The sequence below is a fragment of the Chionomys nivalis genome, chromosome 17 (assembly GCF_950005125.1).
Source record: "Chionomys nivalis chromosome 17, mChiNiv1.1, whole genome shotgun sequence".
NCBI lineage: Eukaryota > Metazoa > Chordata > Mammalia > Rodentia > Cricetidae > Chionomys > Chionomys nivalis.
Genome location: NC_080102.1, coordinates 19,127,259 through 19,147,382, shown reverse-complemented (window position 1 = coordinate 19,147,382; position 20,124 = coordinate 19,127,259). Strand labels below are relative to the sequence as shown.

General features: G+C 44.6%; 1 protein-coding gene across 1 annotated transcript in view; it reads right to left on the bottom strand.

Moving 5' to 3' along the window:
* Positions 1-357: 357 nt before the first annotated feature.
* Fer1l6 (fer-1 like family member 6) overlaps positions 358-20,124 on the bottom strand; it is a 112,891-nt gene continuing 93,124 nt past the window's right edge. Inside the window, exons 32-40 of the mRNA XM_057792116.1 lie at positions 18,864-19,034; positions 17,644-17,804; positions 15,609-15,751; positions 14,677-14,765; positions 14,185-14,283; positions 11,599-11,840; positions 10,141-10,304; positions 2,587-2,687; positions 358-544 (exon numbers count right to left, since the gene is read on the bottom strand). Of these exons, the coding sequence (XP_057648099.1) occupies positions 358-544; positions 2,587-2,687; positions 10,141-10,304; positions 11,599-11,840; positions 14,185-14,283; positions 14,677-14,765; positions 15,609-15,751; positions 17,644-17,804; positions 18,864-19,034 (1,357 nt within the window). The remainder of the gene's footprint in view (positions 545-2,586; positions 2,688-10,140; positions 10,305-11,598; positions 11,841-14,184; positions 14,284-14,676; positions 14,766-15,608; positions 15,752-17,643; positions 17,805-18,863; positions 19,035-20,124) is intronic.

Here is a 20,124-nt window from a genome sequence, read left to right as displayed (position 1 = left end):
TTAATAAAATCTTAGACTCAGAGTTTAACCTTTCTTAATAGAATCTAGTACATAAAGAAAAGTTTCACTGAGGTCAATGTGAGGTCACTGTTGATTGGCCTGGATGAAAGAGTCATTGATTGTTCCAGGTTACTCATGAGCAATAACAAGATTTGGGACTTGGGGGTTTGAAGGATGATAGCAGGGACTGGGGCAGAGAGAGACTGCCGGAGTCCAGTCTTCCCAGAGAAAACCTGGTTTGTCCTGAGACACAGGATGGTTCCTGGGTCCTTTCAGTCTGTCCCCTTAGCATTTGCCATCGCACATGATCTTAGAGGGTAGCATAGGGTGAAAAGAGGTCTGTGCTCTGTGTTGCCCCTACGAGCCTCCCACGACGATCCTCCGGCTGATGGCTCCTGGCAGGGTGTAGATGAAGAGGACCAGGAAGACGATGAGGATGAGCAGAATGAAGGCGATGATGATGTACTTCTTGTAGTTCCGCCAGATGAGGTGGTACAGGCACTTGAAGGGGCTCACGAACCACGAGAAGGAGGTGTCTGGGCGGCTAGGGAAGAACGCAGGGAAGGGGTCACATTCAAAACCCAGGAGTCCCAAACTCCCAAGGTACACTTATGATACTGTCTTTCTGAGGACCCGTGGGAGAAATCTAAGAATAGGGATAAAAGGCCATTCTACAGTTTACCAAGTGGTCCACAATGACTCCTTCCTGGGGTTAAAGGTTACTCTGAATAAAACCAGAACCTCATTAGAACCCAGCCCAAAGGCCACACCTTTCATCCTCTCTCTGTCCCTCTACGACCAGCTCAAGTCCACCTTCTGCATGAAATCTACCCTAACCACCTCAGTCCATCAGGAATCCCTCTCATCCTGAGTTCCTGCCTCACCTTGATTGGCCCTCTTTATGAGCATAGTATATTTGTCTTTTATACTCTATTAATTATTTTATGAGTCTCCTAAATAAATGGAAAGCTTCTGGAAGATAGAGTTTATGCCTTATTTTTCTTTTTTACCCTCCAAAGTATTTTTCGTTTTCATTTTTTTTATTTTTTATTTTTATTTTTTGAGACAGGGTTTCTCCATAGCTCTTTTGGTTCCTATCCTGGAACTAGCTCTTCTAGACCAGGCTGGCCTCGAACTCACAGAGATCCGCCTGCCTCTGCCTCCTGAGTGCTGGGATTAAAGGCGTGCGGCACCACCGCCCGGCTCATTTGTTTTTTAATTGAAAAAAGTTTCTCATACAAATAGGATGATGATAGTTCTCCTCCTCAGCCTCTCCCAGATCCTCCCTGCCTCCCCACCCATGCCCTTTCTTTCTTTATTTAGAAAATAAACTAAAAAGTTGAGCCAGAATAAAACAAAGAGAGAAAGAAAGGAAGGAAGAAGAAAAGCGCGCACAGAAAGCCAGCCAGACACAAAATCTATAAAACACAAGATTGGAAACTGTAATATTACAAGCAAAAGACCAGTAAGACAAAAAAAAAAAAAAAAAAAAAAAAAAGTTCAAACAAAGCAATACGTGACAAAAAATTCTACAAAAATACCATTGAGTTGGTTTTGTGTTGGCCATCTATTGCCACTCATGGGGCCTGCCCTGAAGTGTGGTTTATATACCCAGTGAGGTTCCACTGGAAAAAATTACTTGTTCTTTTGCAAGCAGGTATCAGTTGTAGATGGCTTTTTGGTTAGGGATGGTAGCCTGTGTCCATATCCCCCTCTCAGCATTGCAACCTCAGTTTTACTCAAGCCTGTGCAGACCCTGTGTGTACTGCCATGGTCTTTGTGAGCAACGTAGGTTGAAATGGATGCTTCAATAAACAACTTGGAGGTAGTGAGTAACTAAACACCCATTATGTTCCTAACGTTATGAGAGGTGGAATTATGGATGCAGAGGGGATCATGCACCCTGGGTCTGGGGAAGAGACAGGGCAAGCATAATTCCAAATTCATTTTATACACTTATTTCCTAGACATTCAGTTTTTAATGGGTATGTAACCAAGAATCAAGTGCAATCAAGTATCATTTTTTTTTTTTTTTGAAAAATTCTGACTCTGGGCATTTAGTTTTTAAAGTAATGATGTGTCAGAAAGAAAATGTTTTCATCATTAAAAAAGAAAGGAAAATGGCAAAACTAAGTAGTTTATCTGCTTGTGTGGTGGTGAACAAGTTGATGATGGATGGGCACAAGATAATCTGGAATAGTGTGCTATTCTCAAAAACCCTAACTGGAACAGCTATAACAATGAAGCAAAAGTTTCTGATCAAGTGTGAGAGGGTTAAGTCAATCCTGTAAATTTGGTTAGAGAATCCCTAAGCAATTCCCATGCACATAACTCAAGGGAAAGGAAGGCTGGTGAGGCACATTACAGGTGCTTATTACTGCTCCGTCTGCAACAGTCTGGGATCTTTAGGGTGTTTTTCAATTAGAGAAACAATAAACTCCACAGGTTGGATGGCACTAACCTCCTGGCCCTGACTCCTGAGTTCCCTGTGCGGTAACAGGAGATGCCGGGGCGTTAGAAACCCCAAGGGGCTGCAGAGGCCCTGCCCTTGCCCCAGGTTCCCCACTACAGCCTAGTCATACTCACTTAGGCTTGGCCAGGGGCTCAGGCTCCTTCCGGGCTTTTCCAACAGGGTTTTTTTCAGCTTCTTCTGCTGTGACCAAGTGGAACTCAGCTTCAACCTTGCCCTGCACCAGACAGAAACACCAGTGTCTAATCACACAGACCTGTTGTGGCAGAACCAACTCTCCAAATGTGCCATCATGTCCGAGATTACCAGCAAGTCTTTTGAGAAGTATCTGTGGGTTTTGGTCTTGTGGGGGAAATCATAAAATCCCCAGGTGGGGCTGGAGAGAGGGCTCAGTAGGGAAAGCATGAAGACTTGAATTCGGATGCTGATCACCTACATAGAAGCCCGAGGTGGCAACATACATCACTCCAGTAATGAGGACCCGGAGACAAGCGGACCCCAGGATCCCACAGGACAGCCGGTGTAGCTGAAACTGCAAGTTTCAGGCCGAGTGAAAAGACCTTGTCTAAGGTAGAAAGTGACGATGAAGACACTCCAATGTCAACGTCTTCTCTCTACATATGCATACCTGGGCACACGCACCTGCGCACACGTGTGCACACACCTGCATTAGCCGTGTACACCATCACCACCACGGAGGCCCGTAACGATACTACCGCTGAGTTTTATGTATAGGAAGGGTCCCACGTGTATAGACAGATATATAGACACAGATATCCCGTGTGGACCACTCTGGTATCATTAATATGGGAATAAGTAAGCCTAATGATAGAAACTGCATGGTCATTAGAAAGGTAGCTAATGACTCGAGTGGCAGGCCTCTTGTACCAACTACTTCCTTTTCCATCATTTCTCAAGAGGATATTGGTGGCTGTGACCCTGAATTTTCAGAACAGCTTCTCTGTCACCCATCATTTATTGTGTGTGTGTGAGTGTTTGTGTGTGTGTGTGTACATGTGCTAATGGTATCAGAACTAACCTTCTATTTTAGAACCACCCCCTCCTCTACGGCAAACAGCCCCTCTGATTTGGAAGTTGTGATGCCAGGCGATTCTTTCAAACACCATGGCAAAGTTATTGACAGTGATGTAAATCCTGGACTGGAAAACTGCGGTGCAGAAATCAAGTCATTCTTTCTTGTTCAAGCCTGCGTTCACTACATGGCAGGTCCTCTGTAAGCCAGCACCGGTCCAGGCTCTGGGGACTCTGGTTTGCTGGAACTGCTCTTGTGGAAGAGACTGTTCTCTCCTCCTTGCCTCCTTAGATCGTGTGCACTGAGGTTCGAGGTGATGTGACAGGGAGGGGGCAGTGGAGCTGGCCGGGGACTCATGCGTCATAGAAGCATTTTAACAAATGCAGTCTCTGTCACAGCTTCTCTCTTGGGGTCACACGTGGACTAGAGATTATACGACTATTTGGTTGGTTTCTTATGCCACTCCACCATGTCCTGTGATTTAGAAATGTCTCTTAACTACATGAATATGTGTAGTCTCCCATTCCCATTGAGAAATTATGGTAACCAATGACCTACCTGCAAAGTACTCAGAAACATTTTAAGTCTATAGGAAATAAATAATATATAGCTTCTATATGTTAGTCACTCTTCTATACAATTATCAGCATATACTAATATACTGAATAGCTCAAATTGCAGTTGTACATTTTGCCTCTGGCTCATGTATTCTATTATCTCTGGGTCTGTCTCAAAATGAAGCAAGGTAGCTATTCTTTTTGTAGCTGGAGAACCGAAGCCAGAGATCAAACAAGGTTTCCAAGGATGTACATACAATAAGCCATCCAACTAGAATTTGAATCCTGGTTTGTAAGACATAAAGACTCCTGATATTTCCATGCTAAGGAACTGCCTGGCAACTTATCCATTCCTTTATTAGATACTGGATTAGAAGGTTTAAAATGGTCTCCTTGGATAATTCCATAATCTCTTCATGATCCCCACCTAATGGTGCTTGCCTCCTTGAGTCTTGATTTCCCCGTCTGTCAGCTACTCTAGAGTGGGCTGACTGTAACATCTAGAATGTGCTAACAGCAGAGTTAGGGCTCTGGGGAGCTCCTTAAGACTAGATGATTGGAAGAAAGCTAAGAAAGCAGCTTAAAATTCATGGCAAAGTGAGTAGTCTTATTACATAAGCAGCGCTTTCTTCCAGGCCTCTTTCATAGGCAGCCTAAACTCTGTTGAGCAGTGTTATGTTCTAAGAACTTCATCCAGTTGCTCTAATTTGAATGAGAGTCAGCTTGAGAGGTGCTAGCCAATTACCGAGTTCTGGAATTCTTAAAACAGGGTGGAAATCAACAGGGAACACTCAGGATGAGGGTAGAAAAACCATAGCAGCCTTTTTACACTCTATTGCTTAATAATAATAAGCTCAGCTCAGAGCTCTGTAACCTGATTGGTGCTTCATACACCTATGATCCATTTAAAGTACCCAGAAAAGCAGACAGTGTTTCCGTGTCCATGCTGCAGACAAAGAAAGCTTGGAGATGCTTGCTAATCTCTGTTCCACAGTTATGATGTGCATCCTGCGTCCACTCACTTCATGACTGTTTGTATGTCCAAATGACTCCTTGCTGAGAAAAACAGAGAACTTGGAGCAAAGTGCATGGCAGGAGGGAGAAAGAGGCAGATAAAAAACATGAATGAATAAGAGATGCGAGGTGAACTGAACTCAAATTATGAATTCAAATCTTGGTGCTCTCAATCAACCAAAGCAGCACTAAATGTTCTAGTATTCAGAAATGTTATTAGTATTTAGTGTGTGTGTGTGTGAGAGAGAGCGGGGGGGAGGAGTCAGAGAACAGCTCGCAGTAGACAGTCCTCTTCTTCAGTCCATAAGAGTCTTGGTAACTGCACACAGCTCCTCGGGCTTGGCAGCAAGCACCCTTACTCACCGAGCTATCTTTAATATCAATTAATAACTGTGCCTTTTCTGAAAAGCTAGGAAGGGATTTCGCAGTCTTTGCCATCATTCTGGCATTAGTATATGTATTTGATCCCAGTTTATGGACTGGAGATGGATAGCTTGAAGATGGCATAGAACAGCACAGCTCAGCATGGACAATAGTTGAATGAGTATAACCTAGCGATCTGCATTGAAACAATATGCCCTTGAGTGAGTGGCCTGTCCTTTCCAAGACTCACATTCTAAGGATGTTCGTAGTATGAACATACCACCTCCACCCTCCTCCAGCTTCAGGCACACGTAGGTGAGTCCCGCAGGTCCAGAGTGTAACAGGAAATCATAAAAAGAAGGCTGAGCACATAAATTCTGTCCTCAGCATAGAAGTAATTCATATTCATAATCAGCTATTATGAAAAGCCTTGCTTACTCCAGCCTCGGGAAGGCAACAGGGAAGGTGTGCCTGGCTCATTCTGATAAACACTGCTCCTTGCCTATCTCCGCACCCAGAGGGCTTCACTTCCTACTCTCTCATCAGTATTCAGCCGCGCACCAAACAGAGCTCTTAAGCTAATAATATCCTCCAAATGTAATTTAAAATCAGGGTTAGAAGGAAAGAGAAGAACCACAGACAGTTTGGAGTGATTACCCATTAACCTCATGACATCTGTGGATGGGAAAAAAACGGCAAGGACAGGTCCCTGAAGAGAGTGTGGATGCTCTGTACCATGGCTACTGTTTACAAACTTCAAACTTCAACAGGCCGGGATCGGCTATCAGGTAAGTGCAGAAGAGACTGCGTTCAGAACGGACACACCTTTCCCATCAATAATTAATTATTATTGCTCATTAAACGGCAACCCCACCGGTATTAAAGGAGTCATGTGCAAAACATATTCATGATGGAATGTGCATTGGTAAAGTACTTTTAAGGAAAAACTTCACGGAGAGTTCTGGCTTGAATCTGAAATGCCCCCCCTGGGCATTCATGTCTTCAGGGCTTGTTCCCTAGCTGGTTATGCGAAGCTTCAGGAGGCAAGCTCCAGACCGTCCATCAGCCTCATCCTCTGCTTTCTGGTCCACCATGATGGGAACAACCTTCAGCTCACATTTCCACCACTGTCTTCCCTGCTGTGATGGACTGAAACCTTCTGAAACCGGGAGGCAGTTTCAAATTTGGAGCAGCCCTCCTGCCTCAGCTTTCTGAGTGCTGGGAGGACAGGTTGAATCATCCTTCCCAGCACTATGAATAATATCAAAGCCTGAGAGGACCACAAAGAGCTGAATTTGAGAATGTGCCATAAGGACACCCCTGGGGCATCTAGTTCAGCCCTTGCGCCTTAGAGGCCTGGAGGCCGACACTGAAGAGACAGAAGGTGGCCTGAGTGTCCCAGCTTTGCCTTTACCTGAGTTTGGAATGATGTCACTTCACATTCTCCCTTTAGGATGGATGCATAAGGGGAAAGACAGATTTAAAAGACTTAATTCTTTCTGTTGATGACAAGGGGAAAAGGCCAGGCATTGAACCATAGACCTGAAGGGTCACGAGTTCAAGGCCCAGCTGGACCATATAGAGTCCTGTCAACAGCAAACAAACGAGATAAACCTGTCAAAAGGATTCTCCTCTCTTTCTTTCTCTTAGAGCATTTACTTTAGAAGAGCTATAATTATAAGTACTATCTCTTCTCTTTGAAATGTATACAAATGCCTTTGAAAAGCGAGTAGGCTTTATCCTTTAAATGCTCAGGCTTGTCTTTGTCAAGGGCTTAGGAACCACTTTATTTTTTATGTTTTAAATCTTTTGGGGAAGGCAAACATCAAGAAAGTTAACATCCTAGCCTGGGGCTATTAGGCTACCTGGGAGGCTGAAGTTAGAGTTCAGCAAAGCTGGCATGGACAATTTTGTGTGCATTCGAGTAAATCAGAGAAAAAGAGGCGTGGGGGACATGTGAATAAATCTACTGCTTCTTCTGAGGGGAGGTGGCCCAACTCTGTCATGTACCTCATTCCAAGTCCCAAAATGTCTCTTGTCATGATAATTTACATGGTATTCTCCCCAACCCCAACCCCTCTCATCACAACAAACCAATGGTCACTCCAGTCACTGGATTAATTTAGAATGAATTTGGACTAGTTATCATTTACCTAGAAACTAGGTACGGAGTGGCTTGTAACTGCTCGGCACTGTAACGACAGTGGGGTGGTGGGGATGTTTCTGTCTTTGTAACTGCTTGTGGTGATTGTCAGGTTAAACTATCACTTAGCATGTTGGCTAGTCTTATGTCAACTTGATGAAAACTAGAGGGATTTTGAAAGAGGAAGGACTGAGAAAACACCCCCACCAGACTGGCTTGTGGGCAAGCCTGTGGTACATTTTCTTGATTGGTTATTGATGAGGAAGGGCCCAGATCACTGCGGGTGGTGCCACTCCCTGGACTGGTGGTCCTGGGTGCTTTAAAAAATCAGGCTGAGCAAGTCAGTAAGCAGCAGTCCTTTCTGCTCCAGTTCCTGCCTCCAGGTTCCTGCCCTGAGTTCCTGCCAAGACTTCCCTCAGTGATGGATTTATAAGCCATAAGGTGAAATAAACCCTTTCCTCCAAAAGTTGCTTTTGGTAATGAAGCTTTTTTATTTTCACAACTATGGAAACCCTAACTAAGTAACCAAACTTTTCATCTCTATTCTCTTTGTAGATAGGTTTTCTAGTTCAGGAGTAAGTTTACATTTAGAGATAACATCTTAGCCCTCCTTGGAGAAGATAACTGATAATCTCAGGGCCAGGCTTGACATCCCTCCTGCACTGATTTTTTCCAGAAAGGGAAGTACTGTACAATGACCAAGACCAAGGAATTTAGGAGTGGACTGCTTGGGTTTAAACCATGTCCTTGGGCTGACATTAAAACTGGGGTCCATATTTGGAGGTGAAGGAATGAGGAAATTACACCAGCCATGTTGGAGCTGTGTGATGACCTCCCTATGCCTGCCTTCCTTATCTACAAAATAATAAAATCTGGATAAATATAAATAGGATTATATATAAATATCCCTATATAAGATATAATATATTATATGCATATATGTATACATATATAATATATATTCCAAGGCTTAGCAGGTGAATGAATTTATAACCGTTAAGTGTTTAGTTCTATGGGAAACACTGACGCCCACACAAGTGACACAAAATGGAGACTAATGATTCGGAGCTCCATCACTTCGGTCCCATCACTTGTACGTGACAGAGACTCAAAGACAGGCAGGCTGTGGAGAAAACCAAAGGGAAGCTTGAGTTCTTTGTCGTTAAAGCACACTGGCTTGGGAAAAGAAGAAGCAGGCTAGCTCTGTGACTAGTTGGAGAGCTGGTGCCCTCTACTAAACACGACCATTTGAGGCTGGTCTCTGCAGGGGCAGTGATACAGAGGTCAGAGAGCAGAGGAGGGGACTCAGGCTTCCACAGTAACACGTGATCCCCACACTGTCGGTGCGTATTTTCAGCCCTTCACAAGCTGTCGGGCACAGCCAACTGTTGTTAGCAATACTTGTCACTGATACAGACAGACCACGCTCCGCCATGTCAGCAGGAAGCTAGAGGCTGCTTTTCTAGTTTGTCTTCCCAAGGGACAGCAAGCTCCTTGGAACCAGCATCAGCTTCCTATTCAACAATCAGGGATACCCCTAGGGAAGCCCTGTCAGGAGGACATTCCTTGTAACTACTGAGATAAAATGAATAGCGGATAGAATAGCTAGATGACCCATACTCAAAAAAGAAAAAATGAAGCCTCACATTAAAAAAATAAGACACATGTAATTAATAGCTCTTAACTTAATAAAGAGCCTGATCACAGATTGCTGAAGTCCATTATCTTGGTCAGTTTACCAGAACTATTGTCTGCATATCAGGCCCCATGGCCATCTTTTCAAGAGAAGAAGATGCTTCAGAAAGAGTAGATACCAGGGCATCAGGCCAGCAGCTTCCAGAGGCTCCCTTGCTTACCTCCACTGAATGTAGAGCAGAGAAAGGCTAGCAGGGGAGAGTCCTGCTGCCTGCCTCAGTACCTTGGTCCAGCCTACCTGACCACTCTCGTCCACAAGCCCTCTGTCCCTACAAAGAACCAATGGGGTGAGGGGGTGGGGTTCAAACAATGTAAAATAGAAACACCCTGCTCAATAGCTTTCAAATATCATGGACTCCAGTCATAGGTGGTCCAATATGAACCAATATGGGCCAATATGGACCAAACTGGCCGTGCAGAAGAGATAGAAAATGTCCCTACCAGCTAGCCCCCTCTTTTGGAAGTTGCAAAAGGATGGGCTGATGTTAAACTGGGGTCCATATTTGGAGGTGAAGGAATGAGGAAATTACACCCGACTTGTGCATTAGCCACGGTTTTATGCATAATTTTGAGAAACGTTTAAAAAAGTAATGCCAGGGGCATGAGTTCAGGTGAAAAGAGGGAAAATCACCCCAATGGAGACAGCTTATAAATCAAGTAGGCTGCGATATGAAAGGATTATTAATGCATTTATAAAGCTTTAGAAAGTCTAGCTTCTTGGCAGAATCTTTGCTTCAAGGGCTCTGAAAAGTCACTTCAAAGCACTTAACTGGAAGCTCACAATGGCTCGCTGAGAGAGCTCAGGGTCTCCTGATCACCCCACTCCCCCACCACCAGCAGCCCACCTCCTACAGCCGTCCTTTACCGTGAGCTCTTTGCTTTTGGCAAAAGGCCACCAGCCGCGTACGCGCTTTTGTTGGAATATGGAGATCTTGTTCTCCTCGCTTGCGTTTTCAAACTTGGACAGATCGCAGGCTTTTGCAGATTTGGCTGCCCGAGGGAAGCTGTTGAGATTCATCTCCAGGGAGCCTGCGAAGAGATGTCCCTAACAGTTACGAAGGGCTTTCCCATCACTGTGGATCAGCACAGACTCCTACGCTCACTGCCAGCCATCCCCTCAGCCTCACATTGCACGAGAGATGTGCTAGCTAGATGAGTAGGTATAAATGGGATGGACCATGTGGCCCGCCAAGATTAATATCACGGCAGCGGGTAGACGGCAGAACAGAGTGTCATACGAAACTTTAGGCTTCAGTTTGGAGGGATGTGACTACAGGGCATCTTCCCGGCTCTACATGGAGTTCCCTGGATTATGGGCCCAGCTTGGTCAGGTTTGTTGTCCTTCAGTACTGATCTCCCCTGTAAGAGTCCCCATACAGCATCTTACAGGTCACAAAGTTCTTTCGCCTTTGCATCTATCCTCTAGGATAGAAGAGGGCCTCCCAGTTCCCTACAGTGTTGCTTCAAGGTAAGATAGTATCATAAAGGAGTTGTGTCTCACTTTGACGACTTTCCTATCATAAAGTAACATTTGTAAAATGTGAAACTTTAGAGCATGTACATCAGCTTTATATATTATATATTTTATCGTATCACCAAACTGGCCATGGCTCTATATAGTAGTGCTTAGGCCTAGCCTGCCCGAGCCTCCTGCACGTATAAATGTGCGTCTTAAAGAAATAAGATTTCCCTCCCACATTCTGTTTTGCTTAGTGCATCTCCTTCAACTTTCCAAATCACTGATGGTTTCAGCATTTTCGTGGTGGCAGCGTTGTTGTTTACTGAGTGTCCCTATGTATGAGGACCTGTAGTAGGCTCTTTTTCTTAAAGATTTATTCTATTACTTTATTTTACATGTTTGTGTATGTACTTGAACATATGGATATGTACCACAGCCGTGCAGGTGCCTGTGCAGGGCATCCAGTGCCCTGGAACTGGAGTTTCAGGTGGTTGTGAGCCTCCTGATGTGGGTGCTGGGAACCAAACCCAGGGTCCTCTGCAAGCGCAGCATGTGCCCTTGACTGCTAAGCCACTTCCCCGGCCCCTCTGGTTGGTCATAACCGATCAGTAATGAACTCAAAAGTTTCACTGTTTCTAAGTGTTAAATAGAGACCAGCTTGCCTGAATGTGTTAAGTGCCTTTCATATGCACAGACTATAATTTTGTCAGTTCCCTAGTAATGGCTTGTTGGACTGCTGATTTTTTTTTGTAATCACAAATAGCACTAAAATTATTGTGCTCATAAGAAAGTCAAACTCAACTCTCTAAAAGCTAGGGCGACATTCTTAGCATTAATATGTGCTTGAGAAGGCCACGGGCTTACCCAGGAAGTCATCTGAGGAGAGTCTTTCAAAATCCCAGACCTGCAGCACCAGCACGGCCGGAGTCTTACACTCCATCTTCTCCAGGGAGAAGATGTTCTCCCGCTTGGTGATGACCATCTGCTTTTCAGCTGGAAGATACTGGAACGGAAACAGGAAACGCCAGTTGAAGTTCCCTTCTCCAGTCAGGGAATTGTAGTGCACATCCGTCTCCTGCTTGTCGTCCTCCAAACCCTTGATCCACCTGCAGAAAGAGAAGGAGTGCGTTACTCGGGATCAAGAGTGAAGTAACCAGCCTGTGCCACAGCCTCCCGTCGTAGGTAGCTGGGTTAGACCCGAGTTTCCATTTGGATATGAAAGAGAAAAACTAGGATCAAAAGGAAGACATTCCAAAGCAGGCTGCGTGAGTGTCTTTGATTGTTTATAGATCAGACACTCTGCGCAATTAATATAGAAAATAGGACATGGATGTGTGGCTGGAGCCCCTGTCGTGCTGGGAGTCCTCTTTGTAAGGACTGCCGTCTCCACTCCAGAGTTTCAGAACAAGATTACACTGAAGTCTCTAAAATTGGGTGGTTAGACCTGCTGTCGTGGCTGGGACTCAGATGTCTCTCCTCCCTGGCTCTGGGTCCTGACAGTGAAGTGGGTTTGAGTCACTGTGTACAGGGATAGGAGTGTATGTCAGGGAGTAGATGGGCTGCCCACAGCCATTCAGCTTCCAAATTCTGTCTGCATCCACTCACATGTGGCCATAGGTCAGTCATCTGACCTGTTCATGTCTTACACTGTCTGTAAATATTGAAGCTGACTGGGGCTTCTGGTTCACAGGGCTGAGGAATTACATAACACACCTCTTAAGGACCTTGGGGACTCAGATGATCTGTGATGTTCTTTCTTCTCAATATTATCCATTGCTTTTCCTCCATGCTAAGAGTAATGTAAGCTATATGTAATATGTCCCCCTAGTCCTTCATCCATGGTTAACTAACTCAGAAAACAGGTGCTTTTTATTCAAACTAATTGAGAATTCAAACAACTTGTTTTCTTTATTTTTCAAATGACTTATGTTCATTATTTTTCATTATGTGTATATGTGTGTCTGTGTGTGGGTAAGCACAAGTGTGTGCCAGTGTCCAAGGAGGCCAGCGCTGTTGAATTCCCTGCAGCTGAAGTTACAGGTTCCTCTGGGATGCCAGATGTGGGCACTGGGAACTGAACTCAGGTCCTCTGGAAGAGCAGTATGTGCTCTTAATGCTGAGCCATTTCTTCAGGTCCCAAACCACCTGTAGCCCCCCCCCCCCCCCCCCCCGGGGATGATGAAAACCCTTCTCTTCACAGAGGAGTGGTACCATTTGGGTTTGGACACACTTAGTTAGCTAAAGACACAAGGAAATGACAGTGAGATAAAACAGTGGGATAAGACAATGCCCTGAACTATTAACAGCTGGATGGAAGGACCCTGAGCTTCCAAACCCTGAGAAGTGAGAAGCCAACGTAGGAGGAAACAGGAAGAATATACTGCTGCCCGGTCAAGAGAGAGAGCGTGCCTGCAGGAGGAGGGGCAGCTATGCCAGGGGCTCCCTAGAGCACAAGAAGAGAAAGACTAATTACAAAAACAAATCCAGGTGAACCATTGGAATTAGCAATGGGGGCCTGTGTTTGTGCTGTGCTGGGGAGGGAGCCAGGCCCAGGCAGATGAGAGATGAGGGAGAGGAGAACAAACATGAACACCTTTCTATACATCTTAGTGGCCAGGACTTGGAAGCTTCTGAACTCTTCCAGAAGCCTTCCATAAAATAAATAAAAATGCCACTCTACAGAACACATTAATCTTTCCTGAATGTGATTGGAAAGCAGTTTTAGACTATTTGAATTCCGTTCTTCAAATACTATTCTGCTACTTCAATTACTCCTTCTTTGTCATAATTCATTCCTCTATTCTCATTCTGGAAAAAATGAGAATTTTGAACCACCAGGCTTTGACTGCCAAGTGTACTTAGAGTACAAGGTGCTTCTTGCTCAAGAATGGCAGAGGACTGTCACCATGAGGCTTTGATCAGTTAAAATTTGATTCTGTCCTCATCTGCTCCCTGACTGGGACCTGAATGGAAGCTGACCCCAGTTATAAGCGAGATATTGAATGCTTCACCCCAGGGTCCTAAGTGAGGATCAATTTTCAGTAAATAGTGCCAGCAAATGGGAAGGCCTAAATTCCAGCCTTCGCATTAGCTTTATGATCTGCTAAACATACGGCTCGTCCCTCTATAACACTCAAGTTGCCCTGCCTGTTTCAGGTGAAAGGTAGATGTACTTTAAAGGACACTTAAAAGACTAGTCATGCAACATGTAACTGAAAGATAGTTCAATAAGATTTACCCACTGAAAATATTTTTTAATAAAATAATTCTAGCAAAATGAACAAACAAGACAAAGTTTTCACACAGAAAGATGACCTTACCTAACTTGAAACAGGATGGGTCCTTTTGTGGAACATGGGTAGCAGCTCCCACGAGGCAAGGCACAGACTGGCCAGAGATTGAAGAGGGGGAGATGGAGAAAGGAAGAATGGAACTTGTGGGGGACCTTACCCTTTGACATAAATATCACTTGACTTTTGACCCGTGAAGATATTCTCGTCTTCTAAGATGACATCTTCAGTATTCCAGATGGTCACCCTCAGCTCATATCTGGGGTGAAGAAACACAGTGTTGGGTAAACGACCTTGAAACAGAGCCAAAAAGCATTTAGTTTCTGGAAGCCTTGAGTTTGTTGGGTCCATTAGCATCAGCACTGGAGGTTGGTCTGTCAGAACCATGTAGCTCCACTGGAGATCTCAGGTTCACCAGGATATAGGTAGGGCAGGGTAGCTTCTCCTTCTATGGGCCAGCATCATCCAGATGAAAAGCTTGAAATGCAGAAGCCTCTGCTTCACTCACCTCCATCACAACCCACACACCACTGTCAGCGGCCAGGTGGAGAACGAGGTGTGAATGCTAGCTAGCCTGTCATCTCCCATCTCAAATCCTATCATCTCTTACTCCAGGACCATGGTCTCCTCCCCTTGAGATGGGCAGACTTACCCTTTGGGTTTCCTTGGTGAAATGTCAACAGGAGGTCCAAGCTGAGGTGTATCTTTGGGAAATATGTCTACCCACATCTGTAGACGGCCCTTGTCAACAAAAGAAGATTTCCTTTAGCTTTGAGAGAGGGCAAGACGTGAAAATCGACCATTCATTGTTTTCAAACATCCTTTCAAAGAAATGGATGTTAGACATGATTTGGTGTCTTTGATACATGTGGCCTATTTGTTAACAACAATAGAGGCATCTCTCTCTCTCTCTCTCTCTCTCTCTCTCTCTCTCTCTCTCTCCTTCCTTGTTTCCATTCTTCCTCCCTCACTTCCTTCTTTGAGCTAGACCCTCTTATAGCCTAGGCTGATGGTGAACACATTATGTACTTAAAGCTTGCCTTGAACTCCTGATACAGCTCCTTCTACCTTCCAAAGTCTGGAATTAAAGGCTTGTACTACCATGCCTGGGATAACTTATATTTTTTATTAAGAATTTACTAATGCATGAGTTAAGAGCCAAGGACAGGCAAGAACACCTTCATTGAGCCTCTACCCTGCAGCGGACATGCAACGTGCACTTCATGCACGCTGTGTCTTCAACTCTTGCCCATCAGTTAAGTTTCAAAGTTTCTCAAATGTCCAAGTTCTTCCAAAGGACTTTGATAATTCAAATTATAAAAATGAAAACAAAACAAAACCAAAAGCAGCACTTCTCAGCTAAGTTACAGACCCCTTGAACTCTAGTAAACTTAAATATCATGCCAGGCTCCTTAAGACAGATTTGGGAGTTCAATGGACCCCTTTTATCATCTTCCCAATGTAGGCACATTTAATAAACCTTTCTCTGCTTTTCACTGTGACTTTGATCGATTTGCCTACCGAGGATGTGTCACCAACCCAAACTCCCTTAAGCTCTGGCCTTCATAAATCTTGGAAAGCTACCTGCTCCAGTCCCGGCTTATCCTTGTGGTACAGCGGCCGTGTTTCTATGTGCTCGGGAACCAGTTTACACCCGACCTCAGGGATGTCCTCCCAAGAGTGCAACACCTTGAGGGCCAAGTGTTCATAAGACTCCACTATCTCCTCTGCAGGGAGCAAAGACAAGGAAAGAGGCTTGTTAGATGCCGTTCCTCCAAAGAGTGAGGGCTGTGGAAGCTTTCTCGGTTCTTCCTGTAACCATCTATTCTAGAGATACTAGGGGATAGGAACAAAAGAAAATGGAAAACAGGAAGAGCTGGAGGCAGCATAGTATGAAAGAGAAAGACTAAACAAGGACAGAGACCTGAGATGAGTCAATGGGTAGAAGACAGAGACAGCAATAACACCCTGGAGTGGGGATTCGGGACACACACACAGATACACACAGACACACAGACACACAGAGACACCCACCCACCCCCCCACACACACATTCAACCAGATCCCTGGAGATCTCCCAGGCCAGAAAAGATAGATGCCAGACACTAAAAAGGGTATGCTTGATAACACCATGGTGAGAAGGCCTAGAAATCAGGGTGGCCTTAAATAAAATGGGGTACAAGGTGTTTTTGTGGATGTCTTTACTTTCCCTGGGATCTCCCAACTATAAACACCTGTGCTTCATTCCACCAATGGAGGTGATTCATGATTTAAAGGATAAACACAGTCGTGAAAAGAATATCACAAAGCAAGACAAAGTTATTGAAAGAACAAAGTCTTTTGACAAAGCTCATTATGGTAAAAATTGGATACAAGATAATTAAGCCTGACTTTATAGAAAGGACCACAGACACAATTGCCTGGTGGCAATAATTACATTAGTAAGAGCTGACAGAGTTAGACAATCGATGAATAAAATCTTTGTCTTAAAGTTTAATCCCTCAGGAACTGACCTTATGAACATAATTTCAGATTTTTAGTGGAAAAATCCTAACTATTCAATCATTATTTAATCAAATGTAAACTTTTGACAAAATAATTACACCACTGCAAGAATATATTATGAAAAATTTTTTTTCAGCAGAAATCCACATCAGCATGCCACCAATAACAATAAACAGCAATAACTCCGCAGGCAAGAACCTGCACTGTGTTTTTGGGTACAAAATAATGAAGTAAAAAGAAATAAAATTGGTAGACGCCAATGGTGTGAAGCAGCCTCTACCACCTTAGCTTGACTCTGCAGTAAAAGCGTGGAAACCAAAATTGTGTTGTGCCATTAAAAATACCTTCCCCCCTCATCCCAAATCTGTGGTAGCTTCTTTGGGATCTTCAGGGTGTGTCCCCTGATACTCGTGGAAAAACATGCATCTTTTGATGCTAAGACAGTTGGGTACAGCACTTGTGGGGTAGTGGCTGGTACCCAGTGTTTTGCACTGTATAATATTCACTGAAGGCTGTTGTTTGCTTTACACATTTGCAAGTCCTTAACAATTAATGCTCACATGCGACAGAGTTAGCAGAACTTTGTGAGTGCTTGTCATTAGTCTCCTTGATCTTCCGTTTTTTCCTTCTGAGAGCACAATTACTTTTGTAATCAGATGACTTGGTGTCCCCAAGCCTTAAACACTACTAGAACCAGCTGTGTTCTTGCCAGCCACAAGGTCACCAACCACAAGCACTGTGAGAAGGCAGAGAAGAGAGAACCAGAGCGCAGTGCTTATGGGAATGCGGGAAAAGTAGGACAGCCCCAGGAGGCAGTGTGCAGACGCCTTCAAAGGCTAAAGTTTAAATTGTTTAATTCAGAAATTGTACCCCGAGCACATACGCAAAGGAGTGAAGTCAGCACATGGAGATGGCATCTGTACCCCACGTCATTTGGAGCAGCCAAGAAACAAAAGTCACCTAACCGTACGTTAACTGATGAACTGCTAATGAAGTGTGGTATGTGTGCACCATGGAATAGTATTCAGTTGCAAAGGGGATTAAAAATCCTACCATTCATGACAAAACAAAACAAAAAAACAGCTGCCATCAGCAGATCTCGGCCGGGAGTTACCAGAGTCTTCCTCTGCGAAGGCTGTTTTCCCGGAAAAGACCTGATTGCCGATCTGTATCTTCCCAGGACGAAAGTGCGGCCCGTCCAGCTTGTTGTCTTTGCAGAGCTTGGTTAGGATCTCTGTGGGTTTAGACGTGTCCCTCCAGGCATTGTACCCTTCTCTGAGAAGCGGAGGAAGGACAGATGAAGTGAGGCTGGTTGCCCTCTGGGGGAACACCCTCTGAGACCCCCCCAATGAAGGCTCAACTCAAGTGTGACTGTGAGGTTTCCTTCATAGCGGCTCACCCATGTCTACACCTGGGCTAGTGTGCTTTTGGCCTTGTTCCCCTTTCTCCTCTTTCTAGTCAAGCATCTTTTCATATATATGAACAACTTGTATGTCAGACAGGGCCTGTGAGCAGCTTGACCTAAGATGGCTTGCAGGAAATGTCGAGTTTTATTTTTTAAAAAAGTGATAACTCTTCTTAAAACAACAGCAAAGTGAAATTCGCTCCGGCCGGTCTCTTTTTCTGCTGCTGTGGGGTCCAGGCAAGTTTAGCTGCTGTGTGCCACTTAAGAGCAGAGCCCAGCTTGTTACCTCACTGTCTCTCCTCCTGTCCCCTCCCTTCCATCATACAACTCGTCTTAAAGACTCTTGTCTCAGGCAGAAGGTTTTGAATTACACAATGAAACTACAATGAATGTCTATATTTTCCTAGCTGTAATTTGTAAGATTTTTGTTTAAAAATTATAATCAGATTCAACATACTTAAAAAAAAATTAAGCTGGTAGCCTACATTTAAAACTAAAGTGGAATTGCTAATCTTTGTAAAGAATGTTGGTTCTACTCTTCCTTCAGTTACAAACTCCCCCAGCGAGTTCTGGCGGAACTGCAAAGCTCTGGAAACAGCGGGCACTAAGCACATACAGCTGTTGTTTATAGAATGCTCAGACACTGAGGTTTGCATTGTATTAACCCTTCATGCTTCATCCAGCACCACCCCCCAGGGAATCCCGACCACCCGACGCAGGTGAACACACATGCACTCCACAGCTTGGCTCTCTACTCTTGAAGAACCCACCCTGGGTTTTTAATCAGAGCTGCTTCCCCAGTCAGTCACATTGGCCCTCAAACACATGGAACAATCTCCCCAACCCAGCTCTTCTGATATGGCAGACCAGATCCCCGCAAGACTGCGGCCCTGGGACACCCATCGAGTCTCCAAGGAGAAAGAGCTTACATTTCATACTGGCTCTGCAGACCGCAGATGGCTCTGTGTTTGCTGTAGAAACGGTTCTCCAAGTCGATCTTGGTCTCCCCAATGAGGTCGTCTGACCCAATCATGTCATGGTCATAGATCAGGACGGAGAGCAGGGACTCATTTGGGAAAGTGGCTTGGATTTCAAATGACCTGAGTCCAAGCAGAGGGCTGGGAGTCAGCAGTGTTTGGCAGTATGGAGCTCCACTGGTCCATGCCCAGGCTGGACCAGAAATTCAGTCATCACTAACAGGAATCTGTGTACTTTATTATCCAGGCACAAGCAACTTATGGTTCCACTGTCAAATTTCGATAGACAGTGATCTGCCTTTTCACCAGCCATATCTGAGAGTTGTTTATTCAGGACTTTGGTCTGATTTTCAATCTGATTTTGGACCTGAACTTTCTGGCTATTAAAAATCGGGGATGTTTCTTAATGTCTTTCACCGTCCTTGGATGAAAATGAGAAGGAACAGGACTTCTTTACAACACAGTGTTGTGTTTAGATGCAAGGCTGACCATACAACACACACATTTCACTTCCCGGTTTTTAGCTCAGACCCAGTAAGAATATCTTCATTCCTTTCTGTCACTGCTTTATCAAGGAACACCAGCTGGAGCTCTCAAAAAGAAAACCTTGCTGATGGAAACAAAGAATTGCAGGCTGTCTCCACAAGACTAAGCACTTGAGAACAGAATAGCATCCTCTGCTGATTTCTGCCACGCTGGAGCATGTGCTCGGCCTACAGAGACTACATATTTAATGGCTGTTGCTTTGAGAAATTTATATGCTTTGAGAAATCTATATCCAGTCCCTCTACTTTGTAGATAAGGAAATCAAAATCTAGAGAACCTAAGTGAGGAATCATAAATCAGCCCTTCCAGGAACTTGTGATGGGATCCTGAGTCTAGTGTAACAGAGACTGAAACCCATCTAGGAGACAATTACCACCACCATCACCCCCCACACAGTGAGAAAAACAGGCGGTTCACAGTGCCAGGGATTATAATTGATGGAGCCGGCTCTAAAAGGCCCAGGCTGCTCAGGTGCTCTTCCGGGATGAAATCCAGGTGTTCTTCATCTGTTAAGCATGGTAGTGCCTTCAAATCCTGGCTTCTAGGTTGCCATGGCTACTCTGGAGGTACAACAGGAAGCAAGCACCCAACATCCATCACTGAGTTTTGCTATTACCGTGGCAACCACTGAAAAGGGCTTAATAAGGGCTTGGCGGACCCTGGCAAT